Genomic DNA, 27259 nt, shown 5'->3' with positions numbered 1-27259 from the left:
AGTCTTATTTGGGGGACCATAAACCCAACTAAAACCCAACTCAAAGGGGAAGGGACTCTTTTGAATAGTTTAACATTGTGGATGAAAACAATTTATTAAAATTGTGGTAACAGATAACAGTGATAATCCACATACATTTTTCAACAGTAAAGAGATTAAGCATAATTAACAGATGCACTGGCTCTCTTTTCAAGATCAGAGTTTCTAAATAAAATCAGATCTGCAGATAAACTGCATCTACAGTATATATAATTTCAATTTACAAAATGAATTTTCAAAACAACGCAGGGTATGAAAATGTAAGTGACTGCAAGTAGTGGTCAGATAATTGAAGGAGGTATTCTCAAAGACACGATAGTTACATGTTAAATGGAAATAAGGTATTAATGTGGTCACAAGGAGAAAGAAAAATTATAGTGATCTAATATTATGTATAATATATAATACATATTATTTCCAGTAACTGTTGTGCGCTCTGTTTTCCACTGGAAAGCCACATCACTTTTGCCCTTCATCATTCAGGTCTCTGCTCAAAAATCATCTTCTCAAAAAGCTATTTTCCTGACCACTTTATTTTAAATGGCACCCCACCACCATCATCTTTATGCCTAGTATGCTGCTTCATTTTTTTTCATACTAACTCTTCAATCTGGAATTGTCTTTATTATTTTTTGTTTCTTCAACTAGAATATACATTCCCAGAGAGCAAGATACTGTGTTTTACGCTGGTACCATGAATTCGTAGACTAATATGTGGTACATAGACACTCGATAAATATTTGTTGCATCAATTAATGAAAGCTTAACCACATAGTAAGGTTCTCAACAAGACTGAAATAATGTTAAATAACCTCAAGCAGACTGTCATATATTTGGTACCAAATGTTGGGGATACACTAAGCCTGTGAGGAAAAACAAGTATTTCAAGCTGTGTATGAAGAAGGGAAAGTAAGCATGCCAACGTCAGTACTTCTCGAAATCCTCTAACACTTTATCTTTACTGCTAATGAAAACTTTATAACTTACTATACTTTGTATTGTGACTGTTTACATCTATATTAGTGTTATTTATATCTTTTATTTGCTAAACAACAAATTTTTGAAGCCAGAAACCACATTGATGCATCTTGGTATTTAGCACTTACAGTGTTTTGCAAATTAAAAGCTCTTAATATATATTTGGGTCAAAGAATAAATCAATGATTAACAAAGTGGCCAATTGTTACAAATTGAAGAGCATGTTTTATTCAGAGTAAACAAGCCTCAATGGCCACTTGTAATAATCATCAGACCAATAAAAATATTTACGTTAAAACATTAACTATCTCACTTAATGAAAAAAATAGTAACCATAAACTATGCATGTAAAGGAACCACAATACATGATATCAATATTCTTTATCTACTTCTGTCTAACTCAGTTAGGAAACAATCCATGTTTTCGTGTAAGAGCACAGCACCATGACACTCTTGAGTTATAGCACAAAATGCCAAATGTGTAGTAAAAATCCTTTGAGAGAATTAGTTAATACACAGGCATAGCATTTTTTATATTATAAAACGGGTGCTTATCTCTTTCTTTAATGTGAAAAGCAATTACTCCACTGAAGATGTGGAATAATTATTTTAAAATATCACTTGCTCTTAAAACACAGTGCAGGCATTGTGCCTTTGAAGCAGCATCTTTGAACTCAAACCATTTTCATTACTTTTGCTGCATTTTAAAAGAAATAATAAGACTTTGGTATATGAAGGTTGATCTCTTTATTAATGTCTTTATTAGTCTTCAGTTTAACTTGCTGAATCATGATTCTTTCTATGCTGAATTGACTATTGCACCACTAGTTTGGGAAAGAGGTGACCCTGAAGTTGCGAATAGGACACAGATCTTGAGAAATGTTACTGTTTCTGTCCTTGCAGCATGATGTTTACATTCTCAATATCTTCCAACCCCTACCTCCCATTTTTCTATCAATCACAAATATTTATTTTTGAATATACCTAATTCATTTGCTTATACTTTTTCTCCTTTCAGAGAAGAAAGCATGGCTTACTACCTTTCCCTTTTTTTTTTCCTTTCTCCCTCAACTCACCATCCTTTGCTGTAAGTCACCACGTTTTCTACTGAACTTTATATTTTGTTTCCCCTTCACTGAACTTACACATACTGCCTTATTATCCTATTGTTTGTGCACACATTTTTCATCTTCATTCGTAGTTTAAAGCTTGGGAAGAGGTAGAGTGCTTCTAAGTTACCTCTACATTCTTCGCTAATTCTCCCTCAGCGTCTTGTGCTGAAATGCTGAACAATGTTGAATTAGTGATGGAATCGAGAACTGTGCTGAAATGCTGAACAATGTTGAATTAGTGATGGAATCGAGAACCTTATTATACTGATCACGCCTTGTGAGACCTTTCCTACCCTTCTGCCTGCTGTACTGCCTGGTGTTTGGCCATTTGCTGTTCATTAGCACCTACTTAATGAGTAAGTCTGGGAAATAAAAAGATATAAAATGCAAACAGTCCTTTTGTAACTTGTTACTTTCTCCTTATTATTCTAGGTAATAAGTAACAGAAAGTTCCCAAGTAAGAAAAAAACCTTGGCTACGAAAAATGTTCACCAGTAACCTGTGGTTCTTCCCTATCCCCAGGGACTTAATAATGAGTATAGTTTACACAATATAACACTCCTACAAAGAACGAAATAAAGGAAAAATACAGAAAAATTGTTATCATAAAAAAGGAATATTCAAAAATTTGTGAATAACTGATTCATCAACTTCCTTAATCAAAGTAGAGGCTTTAAAGAAGACATTTTAAATATATAATGGCAGCATTAACGTTCATAATGTTTATTTCATTTGTTATATTATTTAAAGTAAAAATAGCAATGCTTCCTTGACCCATTTATGCTTAGCATTCCATTGTTGGAACGCTAAGCCTGTGGGAGTTATTTATATCCTTCTGCTCAAGGTCATTACCAAGGTCTGATTGCAAAAATTCAAAAAATCGCAACCAGGTATAAATGAGTAAGTTCAGCCATTCAGCTGTACTGTGTATTGGCAATTTGGAAATAAGCTGTGTTTCTGCTCAGATGTAGTGCCTTTTTGAAGGGGTGTTGCCACTCAGTATCTCCAACATCATGTTGACCTTTGCTGAATCATTAAAGTGTCCATTAACATAAAGATTTTAGCTTGTAATGCACAGAAGCTAGAACTCTTTGTGAGGCACTCTTACTGTGCTTTGTAATGTGATACATAGATTGACTTTACAATACAGTCAAAGATAAAACACTTTCTGATTAGATTAGATAAATGTGAGTTAAATAATGATGTTGGTTAAAATTCCAATAGAAAACAATGGCAACTCAAAATAGGATAATTTAGGTAGGGCTTCTTTTTCAATAGGCTAAATTACACAGGTCTGGGTGGAGTTCAGCCAACAAATGGGGAATAGTACAAAAATCCAGAGCCAGTAGCAGTGAAGTGGTACCAGTTCTAGGTCCAAAGGATAGAGGAGAAGACAGTGAATTTCAAGAGAAGGTGATATAGAGCAGGTTGCATCAAGAAATACATCGATTTTGTTTAAGGTACACAGTCAGCTTAAGCCAACCACACACACAAGACAGAAGATAAATGCCTTACCTTCTTTCTTCTTCCTCTCACTGAAACATTCCCGAGCCTCCCAATCAGCAGACTTAAAGAGAAACCAGTGTGCTAGGCACTATTCTAAAGGTTCCAGGTATAATAAGTTAACCTAACCCAGGTGTGGCTCACTTTCTTCATCTGAAACAAGGCTAATAATAGTAACTACCTTATACCTCATCAGTCAGTATAAAGATCAGGAGAAAACAAAGTATTTTTAACAGTTCATTGGATGTGGTCAATTAAGAATAAATGTCTCTTACTACTGGCTTTATCAAATGAGGCTTTTCTGTAGAAGTGTACAGAAAAATTTAAATGTAAAAGCCACAAAATGAGGTTCCTTTCTTCTGATTCAATAATATATGTCTGTGAATTACTGTGTTAGAAGAACAGGAAAATTGAGTAAATTTATTTTCAAAAACAAATTTTGGTATTTATTTTAGTTTTCCTGGAAAGAAGAACACTTACAGGAAAAGCCCTTATGTTTCCGTAATTAAATTCAAAATCAGAATTATAGCAGGTGAATTTAAAATCTAAAAAGGATCCAGTAAAAAAGTCCCCATGCCAAAATGTCAGTGAGATCTGCAGGAATACCAGGTTTTCCTTTGGAATATACACCATGCCCAAGGCGAGTATAAAGAACCAAAGCTGATTTAGGTAAGAAACTCACAAGTAATATAGTTGACAAGCAAGGAATGACTTTGACCATGGAAATAAATATTTGTAAAGCAACAAAATAAAAATGTGAGTGTCCACAAGAACATTTAGTCCCTCAACACAGCAAGCTCATACCTCCAAATTATTTTCCCATATTAAATAGCTTGGAATACTATTCCCTTCATATTTTCATGTCTGTCTACTACTCAACCTGAAATCTTAGCTAAAGGTTTTTTGTTCATTTGTTTTTAGCATCCATCATCCTCATCTTATAAAAAATGAGCCCTTGATTTTAAATCATACACAGTCTACCTGTTATTTTAGTATCATTATTTTATATCACTTGTTTCCACTACAAATAATATTATCAACTTTTCTGGATCTCTTTGTATATTGCCCCAGTAGACTAAAAACTCCCTGAATACTTGAATTAAATTTGTCTAATTCATCTGTATAAATCCCAATTTAGTGTACAGTCAGTGAATAAAAAGTATCCTACAAATAAGTGAACAATTACAATTCTCATTTTTGAAACAATAATAAATTGATCTTGGAAATTCCTAGTTTCCGTCATTTGACCTCCCCTTCCCATATTTAAGCGTTAAGCAGCTTCCAAAGAAAGAAAACGTGCACTGGTGTATTCGTCCATTTTCATACTTCTATAAAGAACTGCCTGAGACCAGATAATGTATAAAGGAAAGAGATTTAATAGACTCACAGTTCAGCATGGCTGGGAAGGCTTCAGGAAACTTACAATCATAGCAGAAGGTGGAGGGGAAGCAAGGCACCTTCTTCACAAGGTAGCAGGAAGGAGAAATGCTGAGCAAAGGAGAAAGACCCCCTTATAACACCATCAGATCTTGTGAGAACTCACACACTATCAGGAGAACAGTATGGGGGAAGCTGCCCGCGTGATTCAATTACCTCCACTTGGTCTTTTCCTTCACAGGTGGGGAATATGGAGATAACGAAGATTAAAATTCAAAATGAGAGTTGGGTAGAAACACAAAGCCTAAACATATCAACTGGTGACTGTGCTCACATGGATCCCTAGCATGAATTTCAGGTAAGCTGAAGGACAGTGGTTTGACATAAAGTCTGCCCATTTCCATTTCGTCAGACATAATATATAGGACTAAAAAATTATTTTAAGTTCTGAGATACATGTGTGGGAAATACAGGTTTGTTACATAGGTAAAAGTTTGCCATGGTGGTTTGCTGTACCTGTCAACCTATCACCTAGGTATTAAGCCCCACATGCATTAGTTATTTATCCTGATGCTCTCCCTCCCCATAACACCCAAAAGGTCCTAGTGTGTGTTGTTCCTCTCCCTGTGTCCAAGTGTTCTCATTGTTCAGCTCCCACTTATAAGTGAGAACAGCTGGTGTTTCGTTCTCTGTTCCTGTGTTAGTTTGCTGAGGAAAATGGCTTCCAGCTTCATCCATGTCCCTGCAAATGACAGAATCTCATTCCTTTTTACAGCTGCATAATATTCCATCATGTATCTATACCACATTTTCTTTTTCCAGTTTATCATTGATGGGCATTTGGATTGATTCTATGTCTTTGCTATTGCGAATACTGCTGCAATGAACAAATGCATGCAAGTATTCTTATAATACAATTATTTATATTCCTTTGGGTATATATCCAGTAATGAGATTGCTGGGTTAAATGATATTTCTGGTTTTAAGTCTTTGAGGAATTGCCACACTATCTTCCACAATTGTTAAACTGATTTGCATTCCCACCAACAGTGTAAAAGTATCCCTCTTCCTCCAGTCACACCAACATCTGCTGTTTCTTAATATTTTAATAATCTCCATTCTGACTGGCGTGAGATAATATCTCATTGTTGTTTTGATTTGCATTTCTCTAATGATCAGTGATGTTGAGCTTTTTTTCATGTTTCTTGGCCACATAAATGTCTTTTTTTTTTTTTTTTTTTTTTTTTTTTTTTGAGAAGTGTCTGCTCATGCCATTTGTCCACTTTTTAATGTAGTTGTTTTTCTTTTCTAAATGTGTTTAAGTTCCTTGTAGATTCTGGATATTAGACCTTTCTCAGGTGGATAGATTGCGATCATTTTCTCCCATTCTTTAGGTTGTTTATTCTTTCTGATAATAGTTTATTTTGCGTGCAGAAGCTCTTTAAATTATATTTATTTGTCAAATTTTGCTTTCGTTGCAATTGCTTCGGGCATTTTCGTCATGAAATCTTTTCCCCTTCCTATGTCCTGAATGGTATTGCCTAGATTTTCTTCTAGGGTTTGTATCACTTGGGGTTATACATTTAAATCCTTAATCCATCTTGAGTTAATTTTTGTATAAGGTGTAAGAAAGGGGTCCAGTTTCAGTTTTCTATGTATGGCTGGCCAGTTTTCCTAGCACTATTTATTAAATAGGGAATCCTTTCCCCATTGCTTGTTTGTGTCAGGGTTGTTTAAGATCAAATGGTTGTAGATGTGCAGTCTTATTTCTGAGATCTCTATTCTGTTCCATTGGTCTATGTATGTGTTTTGTATCAGTATCATGCTGTTTTGGTTACTGTAGCCTGAAGTATAGTTTGAAGTCAGGTAGTGTGATGGCTCAACTTTGTTCTTTTTGCTTAGGATTGAATTGGCTGTTCAGACTCTTTTTTTTTTTTTTTTTTTCGGTTCTATATGAATTTTAAAGTAGTTTTTCTAATTCTGTGAAGAATGTCATTGGTAGTTTAATGGGAATAGCATTGAATCTGTACATTGCTTTGAGCAGTATGGCCATTTTCATAATATTGATCATTCCTATCCGTTTGCATGGAATGTTTTTCCATTTATTTGTGTCCTCTCTGATTTCCTTGATCAGTGGTTTGTAGTTCTCCTTGAAGAGGTCCTTCACTTCTCTTGCTAGCTGTATTCCTAGGTATTTTATTCATTTTGTAGCAATTGTGAATTGGAGTTCATTTATTATTTGACTGTTTGTCTATTGTTTGTGTATAGAAATGCTTGTTATATTTGCACATTGATTTTGTATCTTGAGACATTGTTGAAGTTGCTTATTAGCTTAAGAAGCTTTTGAACTGAGATGATGAGGGTTTTCTAGTTAGAAGATCATGTCATCTGCAAACAGAGACAGTTTGACTTCCTCTCTTCCTATTTGAATATGCTTTATTTCTTTCTCTTGCCTGACTACCCTGGCCAGAACTTCCAACATTATGTTGAATAGGCATCGTGAGACAGGGCACCCTTGTTTCATGCGAGTTTTCAAGTTGAATGCTTCCAGGTTTTGCCAATCCAGTATGATATCGGCTGTGGGTTTGTCATAAACAGCTCTTAATATTTTGAGGTATGTTCCACCAATATCTAGTTTATTGAGAGTTTTTAACATGAAGGGATGTTCAATTTTATCAAATTCCTTTTCAGCATCTATTGAGATAATCATGTGTTTTTTGTCTTTAGTTCTGTTTATGTAATGAATTATGTTTATTGATTTGTGTATGTTAAAACAGCTTTGCATCCCAGGGATGACACCTACTTATACATTGTAGATAAGCTTTCTGATGTGTTGCTGTATCTGGTTTCCCAGTATTTTATTGAGGCTTTTTACATTTATGTTCATCAGGGATACTGGCCTGAAGCTTTTTCTTTTCTTTTTTTTTTTTTAATCTCTGGCATGTTTTGGTATCACGATGATGTTGGCCTCATAAAATGAGTTAGGGTGAAGTTCCTCCTTTTCAAGTGTTTGGAATAGTTTCAGAAGAAATGGTATCAGCTCCTCTTTGTACCTCTGGTAGAATTCAGCTGTAAATCTGTCTGGCCCTGGGCTTTTTTTCGTTGGTAGGCTATTTATGACTGCCTCAATTTCAGAACTTGTTATTGGGCTGTTCAAGAATTCAACTTCTTCCTGGTTCAGTCTTACAAGGGTGTCTGTGTCCAGGAATTTATCCATTTCTTCCACATTTTCTAGTTTATTTGCAAAGAGGTGTTTATAGTATTCTCTGATGGTCGTTTCTGTGGCGTCAGTGGTAGTATTTTTTTTATGATTTTTTCTTTGTGTCTTTTTGATTCTTCTCTTTTCTTTATTATTCCAGCTAGTGGTCTACATTTTTAACTAAATAATAATAAATCCTGGATTTATTTTTGAAATGTTTTTCATGTCTCTGTCTCCAGTTCCTCTCTGATCTTGGTTATTTCTTGTTTTATGTTAGCTTTGGGGTTTGTTTGCTCTTGGTTTTCTGTTTCTCTTAGTTGTGATGTTCGGATGTCAATTTGACACCTTTCTAGCTGTTTGATGTGGGCCTTTAGTGTTATAAATCTCCCTCTTGACACTGCTTTAGCTGTGTCCCAGAGAATCCGGTATGTTGTCTCTTTGTTCTCACTAGTTTCAAAGAACTTCTCGATTTCTGCCTTGATTTCATTATTTATCCAAAAGTCATTCAGGAGCAGGTTGTTCAATTTCCATTTAGTTATATGGTTTTGAGTGAATTTCTTAATCTTGAGTTTGAATATGATTTCACTGCGGTCTGAGATATTGTTTGTTATGATTTCAGCTATTTTGCATTTGCTAAGGAGTATGTTACTTCTAATTATGTGATTGATTTTCAGGTAAGTGCCATGCTGTGCTAAGAATGTATATTCTGTTATCTGTGGGTGGAGAGTTCTATTGATATCTGTGAGGTCCACTTGATCTGTGGCAGATCGTGTCTAGACTGCCTCTTTAGGCTGGACCCTGACTGATTCCTCCTCACTGGCTGGGGCCTACCTGCAGGAATTTCAGCAACTTCAGGCAGGTGTGTAGGGACAGAGTTCTGATCTCACTGGGGTTGAGTCCTTTGCAGGAGGGATGACTGCAGTCTCCACGGATCAATAGACTTAGTCTTTCTTCCTTGTGGCTCTGAGGAATCTAGACAGTCCCGATGTATGGGAGTCCCCCATCACAGTGCAGTTCCTCTACCAAGGGGCAGTCAGAGTGCTTTGTTAAGAGGTCCTGGATCTTATGCCTCCTGACTGGGTGAGACTCTCCAATAGGGGTCACCAGATACCTTTTACAGGAGCCTTCCTGCTAGCATCAGGTCAGTTTCCCTCTGGGATGGACATCCGGGAGGAAAGAGCAGGTAGCCATCTTTGCTGTTCTGCAGCCTCCACTGATGACACCTCCAGGTGTGGGAGGGACCCAGGTGAATAGGGTCTGAAGTAGATCCCCAGCAAACCACAGCAGCCCTACAGAAGAGGGGCCTGACTTTAAAAGAAAAATCAACAACAGAAAGCAGCAACAACAACAGCATCAACAAAAATGTCCCCACAGTCAGTCATCAGTTCAGTCTTTTTACATACTCCCATAGTTCTTGGAGCTAATACAGAGATAAAACTTTGAACTGTGCAACACAATTCTAAACACTAAAGCTTATTGAACAAATAAATATAACAGAATAAAAGCAGGATTTGTGAGCATGTAGAATGAGGCTAATATGACAACTTCTTGTGCTTTGACCTGTAAGAATGTGACCTTTTCTCTTTTGTGTATTTATTTTTAATCCTCTAGTTATCTTCTCTCACCTGAGCCCTCTATACCTTGCTCAGTTTTAATAATATGAATGAGTACATGAGACCACTTTGGAACTTTCTGTTTGTGTAAGTATACATTCAAAAATACAAAAATATTTCTTAGCATTCAAAGCTAATACTATTCAAGAATATTCTCTATACTAAGATTGTTTCTGACTTTGATTTGTGAACTGCTTCCCCACCTACACCCTCCCCTAAAATACATTCTGAGAAAAATATATATGTGTGTGTGTGTGTGTGTGTGTGTGTGTGTGTGTGTATGTATGTATATATATAAATGAAGTCTTGTCCCATCGTCCAGGCTGGAGTTCAGTGGCACCATCTCAGCTCGCTGCAACCTCCACCTCCCAGGTTCAAGCAACTCTCCTGATTGAGTCTCCTGAGTCGCTGAAACTACAGGCATAGGGCAACAGGCCCGGCTAATTTTAGATAGAGACGGGGTTTCACCGTGTTGGCTAGGATGGTCTTGATCTCTTGATGTCGTGATCTGTCCGCTTTGGCCTCCCAAAGTGCTGGGATTACAGGTGTGAGTCACAGGGCACGGTCTGGAATATATATATTTTTATATATAGTAGACATTTTAATGTATCTTTATGTTTGAAATATAGCTTAAGAAATGGACTTAACCAATCTAACCATCATATCACATTTGTCTATCAAAGACCAAAAAGTAAATCTGTTTTGAAGTGAGGCATAAATTCTTAAGAAAATAACGTGATTATCATGTGTTTTTGAAGAATAGTACAAGAAGTTCAAAAAAACAAATGACCAAGTTTTTAAAGTTAATATTTGCCTATGTATAATTGCAACGAAATGTGCAAAACATAGAAAGATAACCTTTTAAACAATCATGTCAGATATAAAATTACCAGAGATGATGCATCTTTCAAAGCATAAAGCTTTCCTCGAATTAATTTCTATATTCGACCTTCACATATATCACTCTCCTACAACATTAGGTTGCTCCACAGCTGAATTCCATTTAGCTATGACTCAGTGCCTTATTTACTTCACTGATTGTATTAAGCCTACACAAATCATCAGAAAGCTTTAATTTGGCCTCCACAGGCTTTCTCTGCTTCCCAGAAATGGTAACAAGGTATTTTAAATCCTCCCAACCCTAAGTACACATGTTGCAACATCACTACTATTTGCCAGATAAATTACACTACATGTATAATTCTCATCTTCCTGTGCTGACTAGCAGAACCAGCCCAAGGAAAGAGAGAGAGAGAGAGAGAGAGAGAGGGAGAGAGAGAGAGAGAGAAGCAAAAGCATTTAATTCTATGTTTCTAAAACCACAGCATTCAAAATCTTGATAAGGAAAGTCCCATATTGGCAAAAATATGTCGCTGACTAGGCAGATAATAAGGTTAGACTCAGAGGTATCCATGGGAACCACTAATAAAACTACTAGAATATGTTCGGGAAGGAAATACTGGAAAGGGGTGAAAACTTACTGGGGGACATATGCAATGGTACTAAATCATCACATACAACACTGTCATTAAAATTGTAATTAGATTAGTGGAAGAACCTATCTACCATAATTATAATCCCATATAATCATTACACAATAATCACATAATCATATTAATGCTATGGAGTATATATTTATCCTCATTGTACTGTGAAGAAACTGAGGCTCAGAAATAGTAGGTGTGAGGGCACACAGATAATAAGATGTAGAGCGGAATTCATACATAAAGGCAGGTATCTAATTCCATGGCTCATGAACTTAATATCTATGTTTTTCCCTGCAAGGTAAATGATGCCAATCTTAAGATTTACATACCAAACTAAATGTAGACATTTTGAGTGTCTGCAGTATAATATGGAGAATCAAGGATTAAAAAGGGGCTACATAAATTGTTTTAAAATAGCACTATAATGGGAGAGCATAAAGAAGAGAGGTACACATAGGTCAGGACCTAACACAAGGTTACAGAATAAAGGCCAAATTAACCAGGACAGCCAATGGAGAGCACAACAGTGTGCAGAGTAGTTGGCACAAGGCTAAATGTTCACAGTCACCCAAAAGGTACTGGCTGATTCATTTTCTTTTTTTTCCCCCAAATATGCAATTTCCTATTGCACGTTGGCTTATTGCGTGTTCCTTTTAAAAGAGAGCTTTTCTGTAATAATTCTTTTGAAAATTACAAGATAACAAAGTATTGCATGAGTCCCAAAAGACTTCATAATATGATTCCCATAAACCTCATTACACTTGTCATGGACAACAAAAAATAGGTGTTAAATGTGAAAGTAATTGTCAGCTTGCTATTTCTTGTTAAATTAACCAAGTAAACTCGATTATATAAAAGTTGGGTGTAGAAAATTGGGATAACAGATTGAAAATTCCAAATATACTGAAGTCATCATTGGTTTGTCAACATGAACTTAAACTACTTTATGACTACATACTGATCTCTCGTTATAACTGTAGAGTGTAGGTAAATGTGGTTTTTAATCAAATAAACCAGACATTCAGAGTTACTTTAAGATATATAGTGATTCCTCTAATGAGTTAGTATCATAAAAGACTGATTAAAAGTGAATTATGTTACCATATCCATACACCATACATACAGTCATAGAAGAATACAAGAAAGTGATGTGCTATTATTAGGAGAAAAGAATTGGTAGCAGAAAGAACACAGACAACAAAAGAACAAATCTTTACTTCCTTCAAACACAGCTTTCATAGAATGCTGCTAAAGGCTCTTCCAAATAAAACAAAATCCAGAGCAGCACAAATTGCTAAAATATATATTTTATGAGGTAACTCACACAACAGATCACAACTGTAGATAGTGAGGTAAAAGTCCTCGAAGCACAAAGGCTATAAAATTGTGATGTAGAGATCTGTAAATATCTGAATTTCAATCTATTCACTGTAGTAGAGATCTGTTACTTCAAGAGTATGATATCGAATGAGATAAGGGAAAGACTCACACATACAGCAGTAAAACAACAAATAACAGGAAAAAAGATTAGACTATGCAGTTTGTATCTTCATTAATGTTTTGTTTAAAAGTAAAGTAATAAACTTTTTTAAGAAAGAAAATACCTCACTTTCCTGAAAAGTATATTTTAAAAATTAGACTATTTTGTTCCTTTCTATTAACACAATTAAACCCCAAGTTAAATGCAGAGGGGAACGGCATGCTTTTTCACGGTTAAAAATCCACAGCTTTCCTCAAATACATTTTTATTCCTGGAGTTATATGCTGTGTTCTTTTTTTTTTTTTTTTTTTTTGTTATCTTACATTGTAGCTGGCTCAATCTTGGAAGTACTAGGCATTTAATAAGTACTTGAATAAATTAATTTGACTGAGTAGTCTCAAAATTAGGAGATATATATATATATATTTTTTAATTGCTCTTAATGGTAAATTCTGTAATGGAAAAGGTTTGTGTGAGCTTTTTTTTTTTTTTTTTTTTTTAATGCATGTTGGTGTTGTCTCTAACAAGCATAGAATTATTTATACTTTAATATTACATTGATGATGGACACTAAAGAGCACACATTAGATAGATTCTAATTCCAGACCTTGTGGACCAGTCTTTAGAATGTGATAGGCAAAGAGAAAAAGTAATACAGGTTTTGGCAGGAGATTGCTGGAGAAAGGACCAAGCTAAGTATCTTCACTCATAGAGGAAAACACGTGGTTTAGTCACTGAATAGACATCCAGTATCCCTCCTGATGTGCAGATGTTTGGAGATGGCCGTTCCACAGCATGATTTGTTCCTTCTACCAATTCACACATGTAGATGGTCCAGAGTTAACCAGAGCACTGGGATGGACACTGGGACTCAAAGCACAATCTTGACTTTGATGTGGGAAGGAAAGTAGGAATGAAAACAATGAATAAATGAACAAATGAATGAATGAAAATGAATAAATAGAATCAGACCTACATGATTTCCTAGTTTTGTTTCTCAGCTCCCACAGACAACAATTCTCAAGTTTAGTTTATTGTCAGACAATTCAGAAAATAACCTGGAATTGAAGTTATCAAAATTGGTCCAGGAAACACAGGCTTTTGGGGAACACAAACTGTAGTATTATGTTAGGAAGGTTGCAGAATCCAGTGTAAAAAGTTTGAAATTAGCAGATTTTTCTCACAGTAAAATGTCATATTAAAGCAGCAGGCATATAAATGAAATATAAGTGAGACTTATCCCTGAGAAAAAGTGTCAAATATCGCAACCACATAAATCATTCTATTTACATCTTCTTTGGACTAGACTATTTAGATTTAATCAATGACACCTGAAATATTCACCATGGCTGGTAATGTGTTTTGGAGATGTTCTTTTTCATAATTATATTTCCTTACACTTTTTCTGATTGTGCTAATTTCCTATCATCAATTTACACACATGAAATAAATATTTATGTATTTTTATAACTATAAAAGAAATGAGATGGGTAACATAAACCAAAAATGAATGCAGTTTGATTGTTTTATAAGCATAATCATATACAGGTAATTATTTTAGAAGATATATGAGGCAGATCCAATTGAAATCATTTTATTAAAGTAAAATGTTTACCTTTTAAAAGAGCAGTGTGTAAACAACACTGGTGTTGAAGTAGTCTTAAGGTTGACCAGACTGAAACTTGCAAGATGATCTCTCTTAACTACAACTGGTTTTTCTATATTAAAAATACCATTGATTTTGTGTTCATATCTCCAGCATCACAACAGTTTAACTTTAATGAATCCCATTACTGTATATTACAATAAAAGTTTGTTTCTTTGAATTGTACTTTGATATATTGATTCATATTTTTATATTTCAAAAAGCATTGGACATTTTTTCAAAAACCTTGTGTTTTTGAACTTTAATGATGTTTATAATGTTTTGCAATACACAAAAAAGTATTATAGTTTAATATGTTTTCTTTCAAATAGATTAATTTGTGACATTATAGTATAATTCTGCCCTTATATGCACTATGCAGCTTATTTTTAGGTATTTTTCTAACAAGAGAAATTATTTCAAAATTGTTTATCTGAATCTTGCCATTAAATATCAAAGAATGATGCTTCACTTCCTTCTTAATACATCAAATACATGTGAGAATTATATATGGATTCATACTTCATTCACCTTTTGACTTGAGGATTTCTACAAATATACCACCCTTACATTTCCTGACTTTGTTTTCTTATAAATTTCCACCTTTCATGGCCCATCTTATGTTCATCTCAGCTAAGAGCTAACAGCAGTAAGTACTGTTTTCAGAAATGACAGCAGTGTTTTTCACACCAGACATTTGTACATTTATGCTAAATGTCATACATAGATTCCACAGAAGAAAAAATCTGTAAGAGAAAACAAAAAGAGTAACCTATGAATAAAAAGAGTAACCTATGAATAGCTACTTTGGTTCAGGTTAAGGGAATCAGCACAAGACCCTTTGGATTCTAGTGGTAGTAAATGAGTGCTGTGGGTTGTGGTGATTAGTTGAGTGAGGTGGCAGAACAAACAATTGTTCTTGTTTGGATGGATACCCATCCAAAAAATGGATACCCTATATTTATTTAATCTATTTTAAAGTCAGACACAGAAAAACTAGGAGGCAATTTCGGCAACATGAAACCTTCTCTAAAGGGACACTAAATAATCATCGTTTCCATAAGGTTCTAATTCTAGAACTGTGTTCTCAAGGTTTATAAAACCACAGGGATAAAAGCTACCTTAAAAATACGTTATATTCAGATTCCTTCATTTTTTACAGACGAGGAAAACCAAGGCCAAAAGAACAAGATTGATTTAGATAATGTAACTGGTCTTTATCACCTAGATTGAAATTTTCCTACTATTCCATAATTGAACATAAATAATAAACAGCAAATAAATATCAAAACATAAGTCTGCTACTTTTTTGAGTCCTTACAGTACTTACTGAAGTCCTATAACACATTGTGCTATCTCATGTGTGTGTGTATATATATGAATGGGTGGTTATAGTTATTAGATATAGCAAGAAAAATACTGGACTAGTCATGTAAACGAGGTCTTGGTTTAGTTCTTTTTCTGCTACACACATGCCTGGTAACCCTAGAAGAACTAGGGAGAATTACTTAACCTCTCTGGGTCTCAATTATTTCATCTAAATTGTGAAAATATTCAACCAGATTTGTATAATTTTCCACTGCTATAATTCTCAAGATTTTTAAAAATAACCCATATACCTTATTTATTTATTTATTTATTTATTTATTTATTTATTTATTTATTTAATGGAGAACACTGCATCCTAGATACCAAAATAGCCTATCCAAATGAAAAAAATATATTGTCAAGGAAACCTCCTGAGTTAAGGTTTGAAAATGTATTTGCCCTTGGTTAATATACTGCAGCTCAGTACACAAAAGATGAAAAATGGCTTATCAACAAATACATTCATGAGAAAGGAAAAAAGAATAATCTCAAAATAGGTAATTTATTTCCAGATAACTTTTGTGAAAACAGAATTTTTTTCTATTATTCATTTATTTCAAAGATCTGAAATCAATGTTACCAAATACTGACAAAATTAAGAGATGCAGTCATTCATCTCCAGAGAATGGAATGTTAAGCCCATGTTATAACTGAGGTATCTGTCTAGAAACTCATTTTCTAAAGGATTAATTGCTATCCAAAAATGTACTGTAGCCAGTGACAAAGGAAGATTTCAAAAATACCAATACTCTTTATTACTGTTTATGGGTTATATAGGCTGTCACTGAATTCCTATCTCTTATTAAGTGAAGACAGTAGAAAGATACAATGAACAGAAATTTTGATTTTTAAAATAAAAAGTCAGCTCTTAAATGTGGCTGATTAGAGGAAATTCTAGCAATAAAATAAATTGAGGATTTCAGGCTATTAGATTTTACTTATCTAATCTCTGAGTGATCCCTATTATCATTTGTCATTATTACTAAATATCTATATGTTTGATGATGCTATTTGTTCAAGGATTGACTTTCAAATTTGAATAAACAGAGCGATCAAAACCGTGAGTTTTTCTCTAAGTTCATTAGGGATGCTAATATGGAAGCAATCACTTATAATTGTATCATTGAATCTTTTGTCCTTTAGATTGTAAAAAATGAAAACAAACAAGGTGATGTTAGTCCCTCTCATTATAAGTTTGCATAGTATTGCAGTAAACATGTGAAAGTTGGCTATCTTCAATGGCACAGTCGAGGTTTTCTACTAAATTACTTCCTCAAAACATTGAAGAAAACAGTGCTTCTGAATGGATTATTTGTTCTCTTTCAATAGAATATTTTCTCTTATTTTTTCAAGCCACCATTTTACAAACAAAAAACAAAAAACAAAAAACCTCTATAAATAATTATTTTTACTTCTAACATTAACTGAAACCCTTCTTGATATTGAATAGGGAAACAAATTATCTTTAAAGCTTCCTGGAACTCATTTCAGGTTTATTACCCAAAGCTGACTATCAAAATAACTGGTGGAGAACACCCTGTTAGTATCAGAAACCATCAGGCAAACTGCCCAGCCCTTTCATTTTTCTTGACAAATACCTAGTGGTCTCTATCTGGGAACTTTATTACCTCTTTCAATTTGCTTTCAGTGCCATCACGTCACTATTGCAAGGTATTTTTGTTTCAGAATTTAGCTGGCAGCAGAATAATTAAAGAGAGCAATGTGAAAACAAAACAAAACAAACGGTATAGTATTTAAAAAACTGTCGTTACTTTTCAAATTGTAGTCTTTAATAAAGGTGTGAGGGACTTTTTTTTCTGACCTTATAATTCAGGTTTCTCACCATTGTGTTGTCTTCATTTCATTTTTTTCTTACTACTTTTTTAGTCAAGGTCAATTTTTTTAAAAGCGTGGGTAGTTTAGCATGTCTTTGAAGTTAATTCACAATTATTAATATGTAGTTACTCAGAAGATAAAGAAAGAAATCAGTCCTCACATTTTACCTGCTCACATTCTGGTCCTTATAAATAAGAGTTGAGAAAGAAAAGTAATACACATTTCTCAAAAATGAATGACATATATTTCCTATTGAATATATCTTTAAAATTATTTGGTATCTTCTTCAAACTCGATTTTATTATTTTCCAGATCCTTCTATTATTTCTAATATTAATTTATACTGTTTTTAAATATTTCCACAGAAAATTTATTAACATTTCCAATATTTAAATCCCTGTATTGTCAGGATGATTCTGATTTTGAAATATAAATATCTGAATATTTATTTCAATCTGACTTTTTGCATTAATGTTTACTTATTAAAAATTAAAATCTCATTGTATTATTATAAACATTGTTATCCTATTGTTTGTAAAGCCAGTTTTTACTGAAAACAGTTCTATTCGTTTTTATAAAAATGATTTTTTTACTCCATTCCATTAACAACAAGGAAAAAACTTTTAGACCACCAATCACACATCTATTTTCTAACTAACACAAATAAGTTTCAAAAGTAGCCAGTGCTATTGATTGAAAATATATTTCAATAAAGGTTACCTGCACATCAAGCAGATAAAACAGTAAATGAAAAGTACACGTTTTCAGACACTTATTTTCCTTACTCTTTCAATGTTTGAATTACGAAAAAAAAAATTCTGCTCAACTTTGTTACAGTTAATATGGTATCTGCCTTTTCTTCTGCCAAATCCTATTTAAATTTTTAATGAGGCAAATGTTTTATTTGACTAAATTAATTTTGCATTCATTATCTTCTGTTTAAATACATTATCACAATAAAAAATAAGGTAGAGTAGTTTCTTAGTTTAGGCTGCTATATCAAAATACCTCAGGTTAAGTAATTTATAAATAACAGAAATTTATTGCTCACAGTTCTGGAGACCAGCAAATCCAAGATCAAAGGCCCAGCAGATTAGGTGTCTTGTGAGAGCTCTTCTTCTACTTCAGAGATGGTGCCTTCTTGCTGAGTCCTCGAATGGCAGAAGGGGCAGGCAAGCTCCCTTGGGCCTGTTTTATAAGGGCACTAATCCTATCCACGAGGACAGAGCCCTCATGACCTAATCATCTTCTGAAGGCCCCACCTCTTAATACCACCAGAATGGGAATTTGGTTTCAACCTATGCAGTGGGGTAGGAGGGGACACAAACGTTCAGACCTTCCCAATTAGCAACAAATAGTCTCATGTAAAATGAGTGCTTTCTGGATCAAGAGGCTAAATGTTTAATTAGATTAATAGAATCAAACAGAAAATTCCATTTGTCTGGGATCTTTCAATCAAAATCTTCATTAATAGGAGTGATGATTCCAATATATTAACAATAATTGGTATTTGTATTACTTTGTACCAACGAAAAATTTTAATTTACTCAGGTTTACAGAGGAAAAGGAGAAAAGTGCTTTAATATTTGGTGCCTCATAGAGAGTAAAAATTTATAGCATAGGTCAGTATGTTAGAGTCCTAATGCAAAATCTTTGATTTGTATGTAGTGTCCAAAGGTTTTTCTTGCAGCAGTTCATTTGTCATGAGTACACCTGATATGTCATCCCAAGTTGTAACAATACCCAAGGTGGCAGTTATCTCAGAGAAGTCCAAAATAAACATTCTGTTACAAAATACTACTTAAAAAACAAGTTTCATTTACACTGAAGTCATAAAAATGTTGCAAAGTTTTTACATGTAAATATTTGTTCATTTTCATATTATATTTCAATTAATATAATAACTTCCCACATTCTACACTTTCAAAACTGGAATATAAGATTGACATCTACAACACAGTGATCTCCAAGGAAAATAATGCCCTACTGTCAGCAAAGATACAAAAATGATATCTGTGTTTAATAAGTTTCATCAAAGATAATTTCATTGCCATTTGAACTGAACTAAAAAAACCAAAATAAATACTGATGACCTTACCTTCTTGAACTGCTTGAAAAGGGTTGTTGCCATCAACAAACGTCACTGAAAATGTGATTTTCTCAGTCTGTAAGATCTCCTCATTCTGGTTAAGGTCACCAACTGCTGTGCGAAACACCTCATCATCCTTTTTGGCAGATTCATCAAAAATGGCTCCTAGAAAGAAGTGAGTTTTGCCATTAAATAATAACATAAATATTCTGTCATGCCCTCTGAAAATATGACATGGAGACTTATGTATTTAAAAAACATATACATTCACTTAAAGCATGCACTTTACTTATTAATGAAACATATTATACTGGAATCAGTATAATAGCTGAGAAGGAATATAATTACTTCTTGGAAATGGAATGATAAAGAGTACCTCAAAGTGTTATTGCAGGGAGATCATGGGGAAGAAAATGTAATAAGTATCAAAAGCTTCTACATGACAAAGTATCCAATACATTGGATGTCTTATATCATGAAACCTGTAAGGAATTCATAGCTGGAAGATTTCTTTTCTGAATAAAAGGAAATAAGCTCAGAAAACTTCCTGAGGTCAATTCATGGAACATATAAGAATCAAACCATTCTGGTGATCTTAATTTATTTTTCATTTCCTTCCTTTCTTCCCCCCGCCCTCCTTTTTTTTTTTTTAACACGGGTATCATTATCTTTTATAGTAGTAAAGTCAATAATATTTATAGAAAATGTAAAGACATTCAAATCTCTGTGCAGAGGGAATGGAGAAATATTTCTCAAGGAACTAATGTAAGTCCTAATGTAAGTCCTAATTATAGCATTTTTTATCCATGTGTAACTATGATGATGATAAACACTGTGCTAAATTTTATTGAGTATTTGGTTGGTAATGGCATATTTGGTAAACACATTGATTCTAAGGGCAAACTGATTTTAAATACTGACTCTGTCACTTGTTAAGTATGCGACCTTGACCAACATGCTCAAATTCTAAACCTCACATTTGTCTAACCTCACATTGTATGTATTAAACACATTGGTCTAAACCTCACATTGTGTGTATTAAATGATAATATACAGTGTGTATTATTATATACACAGTGTGTATTATAAAGCCAGTGTGAAGCTGGCTTTATCTTTTCACTGCTCTTTTTGTCTGGTTGGTTGCTTGGTTTATTTTGAGATGGAGTCTTGCTCTGTCACCTAGGCTACAGTGCAATGGCGCGATCTCAGCTTACTGCAAACCTCCGCCTCCTGGGTTCAAGCCTTTCTCCTGCCTCAGCTTCCTGAGTAGCTGGGATTATAGGTGCACACCACCACACTCGGCTAATTTCTTTTTGTATTTTTGGTAGAGATGGGATTTCACCATTTTGGCCACGCTGGTCTCGCGTTCCTGACCTCAGGTGATCCACCCGCCTCAGCCTCCAAAAGTACTGGGATTAAAGGAGTGAGCCACGGTGCCTGGCCATCGCTGCTCTTTCATATTGGCATGGATTGTATCAGTCTCCTCAAACCATTGCCTTGTTTCCTATATATTTTGAATACCTGTCCATGGCATGAGAGAAAATAATAATGAAGACTTTTTTTTTTTTTTTTTTTTTTTTTGAGAAAGTCTTACTCTGTCGCCCGGGCTGGAGTGCAGTGGCGCCATCTCAAACTCCCGCACCACAGAGCTCCGCCTCCCGAAAGGTTCCGCGCCATTCTCCTGCCTCCAGCCTCCAGTAGCTGGGACGCAGGCGCCGCCACTACGCGCCCTGGCTGAATTTTTATTTTTGGTAGAGGCCGGGTTTCACCGTGTTAGCCAGGATGGTCTCGATCTCATGACCTCGTGATCCACCCCCTCCTCGGCCTCCCAAAGTGCTGGGGTTACAGGTGTGAGCCACTGCGGCTGGCCAGAATTTTCCAAATTGACATATAAATTGAGTACTTCCTTAATATGTTATTGGATGTTTACTAACCAGAATATTAATATTTTATCAATATAATTTTATTAATATATTTTATTGTATAATGAAATTTAATTTATTAAATATAAAATATAAATTTATTAATATAATTATATATATTATATACTTTAATTTTTACTTCACCTGTCTTTTCTGAACCAGATAATACTTTTTAATCTAAGCTCTTGTGAAAACATTTAGACAATAAATGTTTGACCTATCTTGCTAATTTAAGCAACTTTCATAAGAATTATTTTAATATGCGATAATCCTTATGTTTATCTAGATTAATAATTACAATGAAATTTAATACTATCAGGTTTAGATACACAAATTTCCTTAATAGTTTGTTAGAAAGTATGATACAAATTTTTTATAATTGAAGCTGAAATAACCAATTCATTTTAAATCAGATAATCTAAATGTCTACTCACAAAGTAGTAATGTGTATTTATACAAAGATGTTTCAACTTGTCATGGATTCTAAATGAGTCTTTAAAAAAGAGCTTCTAATCAACCTTGTTTTATAGCAGGTGATGTTATTGACTTCTGCTGTATTGGTAATACATTTTTGGTGGAAGCATTTTACTATTACATGGCAGAACACTTAATATTGCCTTAAATATTCAACTTGGCTTAATAAACAGCAGAAACCTGTGGAATCGATAGCACATTAGTCAATCCTTTGCAGAATTAAGATATACTGAAAAAATGGATAAAAGAAACAGTTCATCTTTCTGCAAACAGCAAGGAAGTACACAGAAGAAACAGTTCATCTTATTGCAAACAGTGTAATCAAAGAACAGAAAATCTTATCCAACATTTCAAATCCCAGTTATTTATTTACATTTTTTCTTCAGCTATAAAAATCTCATCTTACACTGACTTTGTACTAACGGAGTGCATGCAGTATTTTGTCTTCAACACAAGCATTCTGAAAACAATGTGATATAGTTCCACAGGAAGGATCCTGGAACAGAAATTCCTTTCTAATTTCACCCACTTCCAATAGTCAAAGCAAAGTCATCTCTTTATTCTTTGTATTAATACACAAATATTACCAGTCTAGATAACCCAATACTGTATGTACTAGATCTACTTTTTTAACTATCTAGTTACTCAAATGTAACATTCATAATTATGTAGTTAATATGATGTCAAAGCATCTAGATCCTTCCCAGGTATTTTTATTAGCATGATTTTACAGTCAGTTTTATTTTATAACCTTCATGGGAAAAGCAGATTAGACCTGTCACGATAACATAATTATTATACCATTGATATACACACACATACACCACACATGGCATTTCATCAATACTCTATATGCACTTCTTATTGGCCAAACTGAAGGGAAGAATAACCAATCAATAAAGCAGGAAAGGAACGCCTCCTAAATATTCCTATCATAGCAATTTTTAATTAGTCATTTCCATCACTAAAGGTTGATATTCTGTTGCTTTTATGGGGGAGAAATAAAGGCTTTATGTCATCCTTATGCAAACATACTGACATGCAAGTGGCCAAAATATATATATTTTAAATGAAAATTATATCATGTTTACATGTCTTCTTATATCTTAGAAAAATACTAATGTTAATGAGTTTGTACTATATATGTAATGCTACTGAAAACAATTTTCATGGACTAATGGACCAACTGGCATATATATGAAAAAAATACCAACTTTAGGCAAAATTCTACAAAAATATAATTGTCAACTTAATTACAATGTATAGTAATATTAAAGCAATGCTAATGTCTTAAATTGTCATTGTGAGGTGTCATATGTAAAAGTATTAATGCAGGTATGCCCTTTGAAAATTCATAAATTATTATACAATTCAAAGTTATAAAACCACTAACTGACAAGCTATAGTACTTCTGTTAAAAAAAAAAACCATAATTATGTTATAGAAAGGTATTTAAATATTCCCAAAATACATATACTTACTTGCCAATTTTTAAAATGACAATCCAATTTTTTTCTTTAAACCTAATAGATATATGCTTGGGGTGTGTGTGTGTGTGTGTGTGTGTGTGTGTGTGTAGATTTTTTGAACTTGAAATAAGTCAGTACTTCAGACCATAAAATCATTTCACCCAAAAATATATTCACAAATATGCCTTCTAAATAAAATATTTAAAAGTTCACTAACCTAAGCAACTCAACAAGTCTCCAAACATTCGAAGATTTTTCTCCTTTGTGGTTTTATTTTTGGTGTTTCCTCTACCATGGAGGTAGTCCTTATCACATTAGCAAAATACAATTTCCTAGGCCATAGAAACTATTTTTATACTTACATTGTGTATAAAAGAGCCTGAGTATTTTAGACACTTGAGAATCACTGATTAAACCTTTTTTAAACATTAAATTAGGTATAATCTTGTAAAATAAAATACCTAAATTCAGATGTATAGATAAAATATTAAGTTACACCTAAACCTAAATTAAAACAAAAGTAGACTTAAAAATGTGCTTGCATGTTAATTTATTGTCACAGTCATTATCACGATTCCAGAAGACCCAACTTAGCAAGGTAGTAATCATACACAAGGTGATCAATAATCGTGTTAAAAACTTGTATTTTAGTTTGAATACTGAAAATTTTGTGTCTTATAAATTTAAGAGACAAGTAGAATAAACATTATTTACCTGAGGGATAGTAGAGAAAAAATGTGTTCAGTTTGCACATAATTTCCTCTGAAAATATTGAGAAAAATTTTGATATATCTTGAAGAAATTTTCCACAGCAAATAGAATTATCGGAAGATATATATATTCTATAACAAACCTATCAAGTTGTATTTAAAATAAAAGACTCTAAATATTGAAACCAGCATGAACACGTCTACATTCCTATTGCACAATCAATAGCATATCATCTAGCAAAACTTTATAAAACATTTGTGCACAAATGTTTCGTTGAATGTCATAGTCCCAAATAAAATCAAAGATGGCTGATCTTCATTTTTTTAGTCACAAAGTTCTAACTTTCTACTCTCTTTTCTCACTTAATTTTAACTAACATATAAATTATATATGGTAGGTAATCATAAAAGGAATAAACTTCATTGAAAGCTAGCAAAGGTGCCACATGCAATGAATATTTTATTTTCTTTGTCACAGCAGGGATGATTCTTTGGTTCATCCTCTCTCTTTCTCTATCCCCAAAATTTTTCCCCTCACTTTTTCTCTTTATGTTCACATATTCATGCATCTAGCCATTCATCCATCTATTCATCAAACCAATCCTTCCTAAACACAGAAAAAACCATCAAAGCCAAGCCACTGTGATCTTTAACAAATTATTTAGTGGCCAAATATTTGAAATGGGTTAAGCATTGAATAAAGTCATAGTGGAAATAAGATGCCATAAGAAGATCATAAAAAGAGGCAATCATGTTGTTTTTGTAAACTCATAGCTGAAAGGAATTTTAGAGATGGTTTATGCAAACCTCGTCATGCTTCATAAATTATAGTGCAAACATTTTAAGTATTTTCACCCAAAGTACACAACCAAAGGTTACAAGATGTAGAGTAGGAGGTTAGGTGTCCTGGTTTCAAGTTTGGAGCTATGTCTGACATATTATGCTTTTTTCACTTCAAACATTTGTTTTATGGTGGTTATATATATAGAGAGAGTACATCAGGACATATATGTGGGTGTATATACACACATACATATATATTCAATAAATAGTACTATAATGATGATTAGCATATTAAATTCATTTATTTTAAGCCATGAAGGTTATAAAATTGATGAAACGTAGTAAATTGCTGATCAGAAGAATAGTTTTACATAAAATTTAATTCCTTTGCCTGAGAAGCTTCAACAACTTTAGTTTAGGAGGTTAAAATAAAGAAAAAAGTACAACCTTCTGCCTTGGGGAGTTTATTGGTCACAGTAGGATTTACAGTTCTGCAGAGCTATTCAGAATTGTTAAATCATCATATATCCTTACTGTTTTAGATGCTACTATTCACAAGTGGGTTTTTAATTTAATTCTGACAATGCATTTTGCATACACATTAGTTGCACTGTGAGCATATATCCAAGTAAAGAGATTTATAACATTGTTTTCATCTACAAACAAGATTCCTACTATTGCCAGTGGAAATTGTGCAGCATTTCAAAAGGAGGGCAAATAATAAAAGGCATTATAGATATTGTAAAAATCAGATTTCTCCTTTATTTCATTGTCTCATTTATGTTACCCTCAGTTCAAGGAGAAAAAATGTTGAACATGTTCAAAACTACTAGGTAGTAAGAAAAGTTAGCAGTATTACGACCAAAAGAGATTAGCATTTTTGATACCACTTAGTATCTTTACTTAAGCATAGATAATATCTTTGACACCAATAAGCATCTTTACTTAGCAGAGATATCAGTTACTATTTCAGTGGGGTATCATTACAATGAAGGTGAAGGCATTCTTTATATATATATGTATATAAATATATACACATATGCACGTGTGCATATATATGTGTATATATTTATATTCTACATGTTAATATGTGTATATATTTATATTTTACATGCACAAATAGGTACATTTATTACATACACACACATATATATTACAACCGTGTGTATGTAATGAATACACATGTGTGTATGTGATAAATGTGCATATTTGTGCATGTATGTATATAAATATAATTATATATTTATAATTATATCTACATATATATATCTGTGTGTGTGTATATATATATATAATATAAAATTATCTTCCCAGGAAATATTAATTGAGATATCATCCACAATTTAATTCTGCATTACAAATGTTTCAGCAGCCTCTTAGTTAACAGAACATTTCCTAATATGTTCTATGCTTACCCTTGCAGGCATGAAATAGGGTTTTCAGAACTCTTTATCCTTTTATTGTGAGGCATATTTTTCTCAGTTCATCTTATCTAACCCTTCATAATCACTCTGACTAAAAAAGTGAACCAAAACAATGACTCTAATTGTTGAAAAGGAGGTGCTGGATATACACCAAATTCATGACAATTAGCAAATATTATTCTGAATTAGAGACAATTGTGCTCTGTTGTGTTTCTCTCCAGTTTATAATAATTGAAATATTAGAAACACTAGCAATTAACATTTATTAGTACTAAAGACTGTACTAAGTGGCTCATAGACATTATTTTATTTAGTTGTGATAAAAAAAAAAACTCTGTGAGGGAAATGAAACTCAGGTTAAGTAACTTTCCCCTGGCCCAAGCTAGTAATAATTGCTGCAGAATCCACAGCTCTCAGTTTCTCAGCAATCTTCCAAAAACACTAGGAGCTTAATAACTGGCAATATATACATTAAAACAAATTTCCAGATAAGAAAATAATATGCATATTTTTATTTTCATAATAATATATATGGAGAGAGATAGAGTCTTTCTCTGTCACCCAAGCTGAAGTGTAATTGTGCAACCATGGCTCACTGCAGTCTCAATCTCCCTGACTCACGTGATCCCCCGTCTGTGCTCCCTGAGTAGTTGGAACTACAGGGGCATGCCACCAAGCTTGGCTAACTTTTAATTTTTTTGTAGAGACTACGTTCTCACTTTGTTGCCCAGGCTGATCTTGAACTTCTGGG

General features: G+C 33.5%; 1 protein-coding gene across 1 annotated transcript in view; it reads right to left on the bottom strand.

The window, feature by feature from the left end:
- The window catches only part of GRID2 (glutamate ionotropic receptor delta type subunit 2), a 1499636-nt gene that overhangs the window by 1189499 nt on the left and 282878 nt on the right, over positions 1-27259 (bottom strand). The window contains exon 2 of the mRNA XM_017959328.3: positions 19736-19891. Within this exon, the coding sequence (XP_017814817.1) occupies positions 19736-19891 (156 nt within the window). The remainder of the gene's footprint in view (positions 1-19735; positions 19892-27259) is intronic.

The sequence above is a fragment of the Papio anubis genome, chromosome 3 (assembly GCF_008728515.1).
Source record: "Papio anubis isolate 15944 chromosome 3, Panubis1.0, whole genome shotgun sequence".
Taxonomy (NCBI): Eukaryota; Metazoa; Chordata; class Mammalia; order Primates; family Cercopithecidae; genus Papio; species Papio anubis.
The sequence above is the reverse complement of the archived record's forward strand: the minus strand, read 5'-3'. Positions and strand labels throughout refer to the sequence as shown.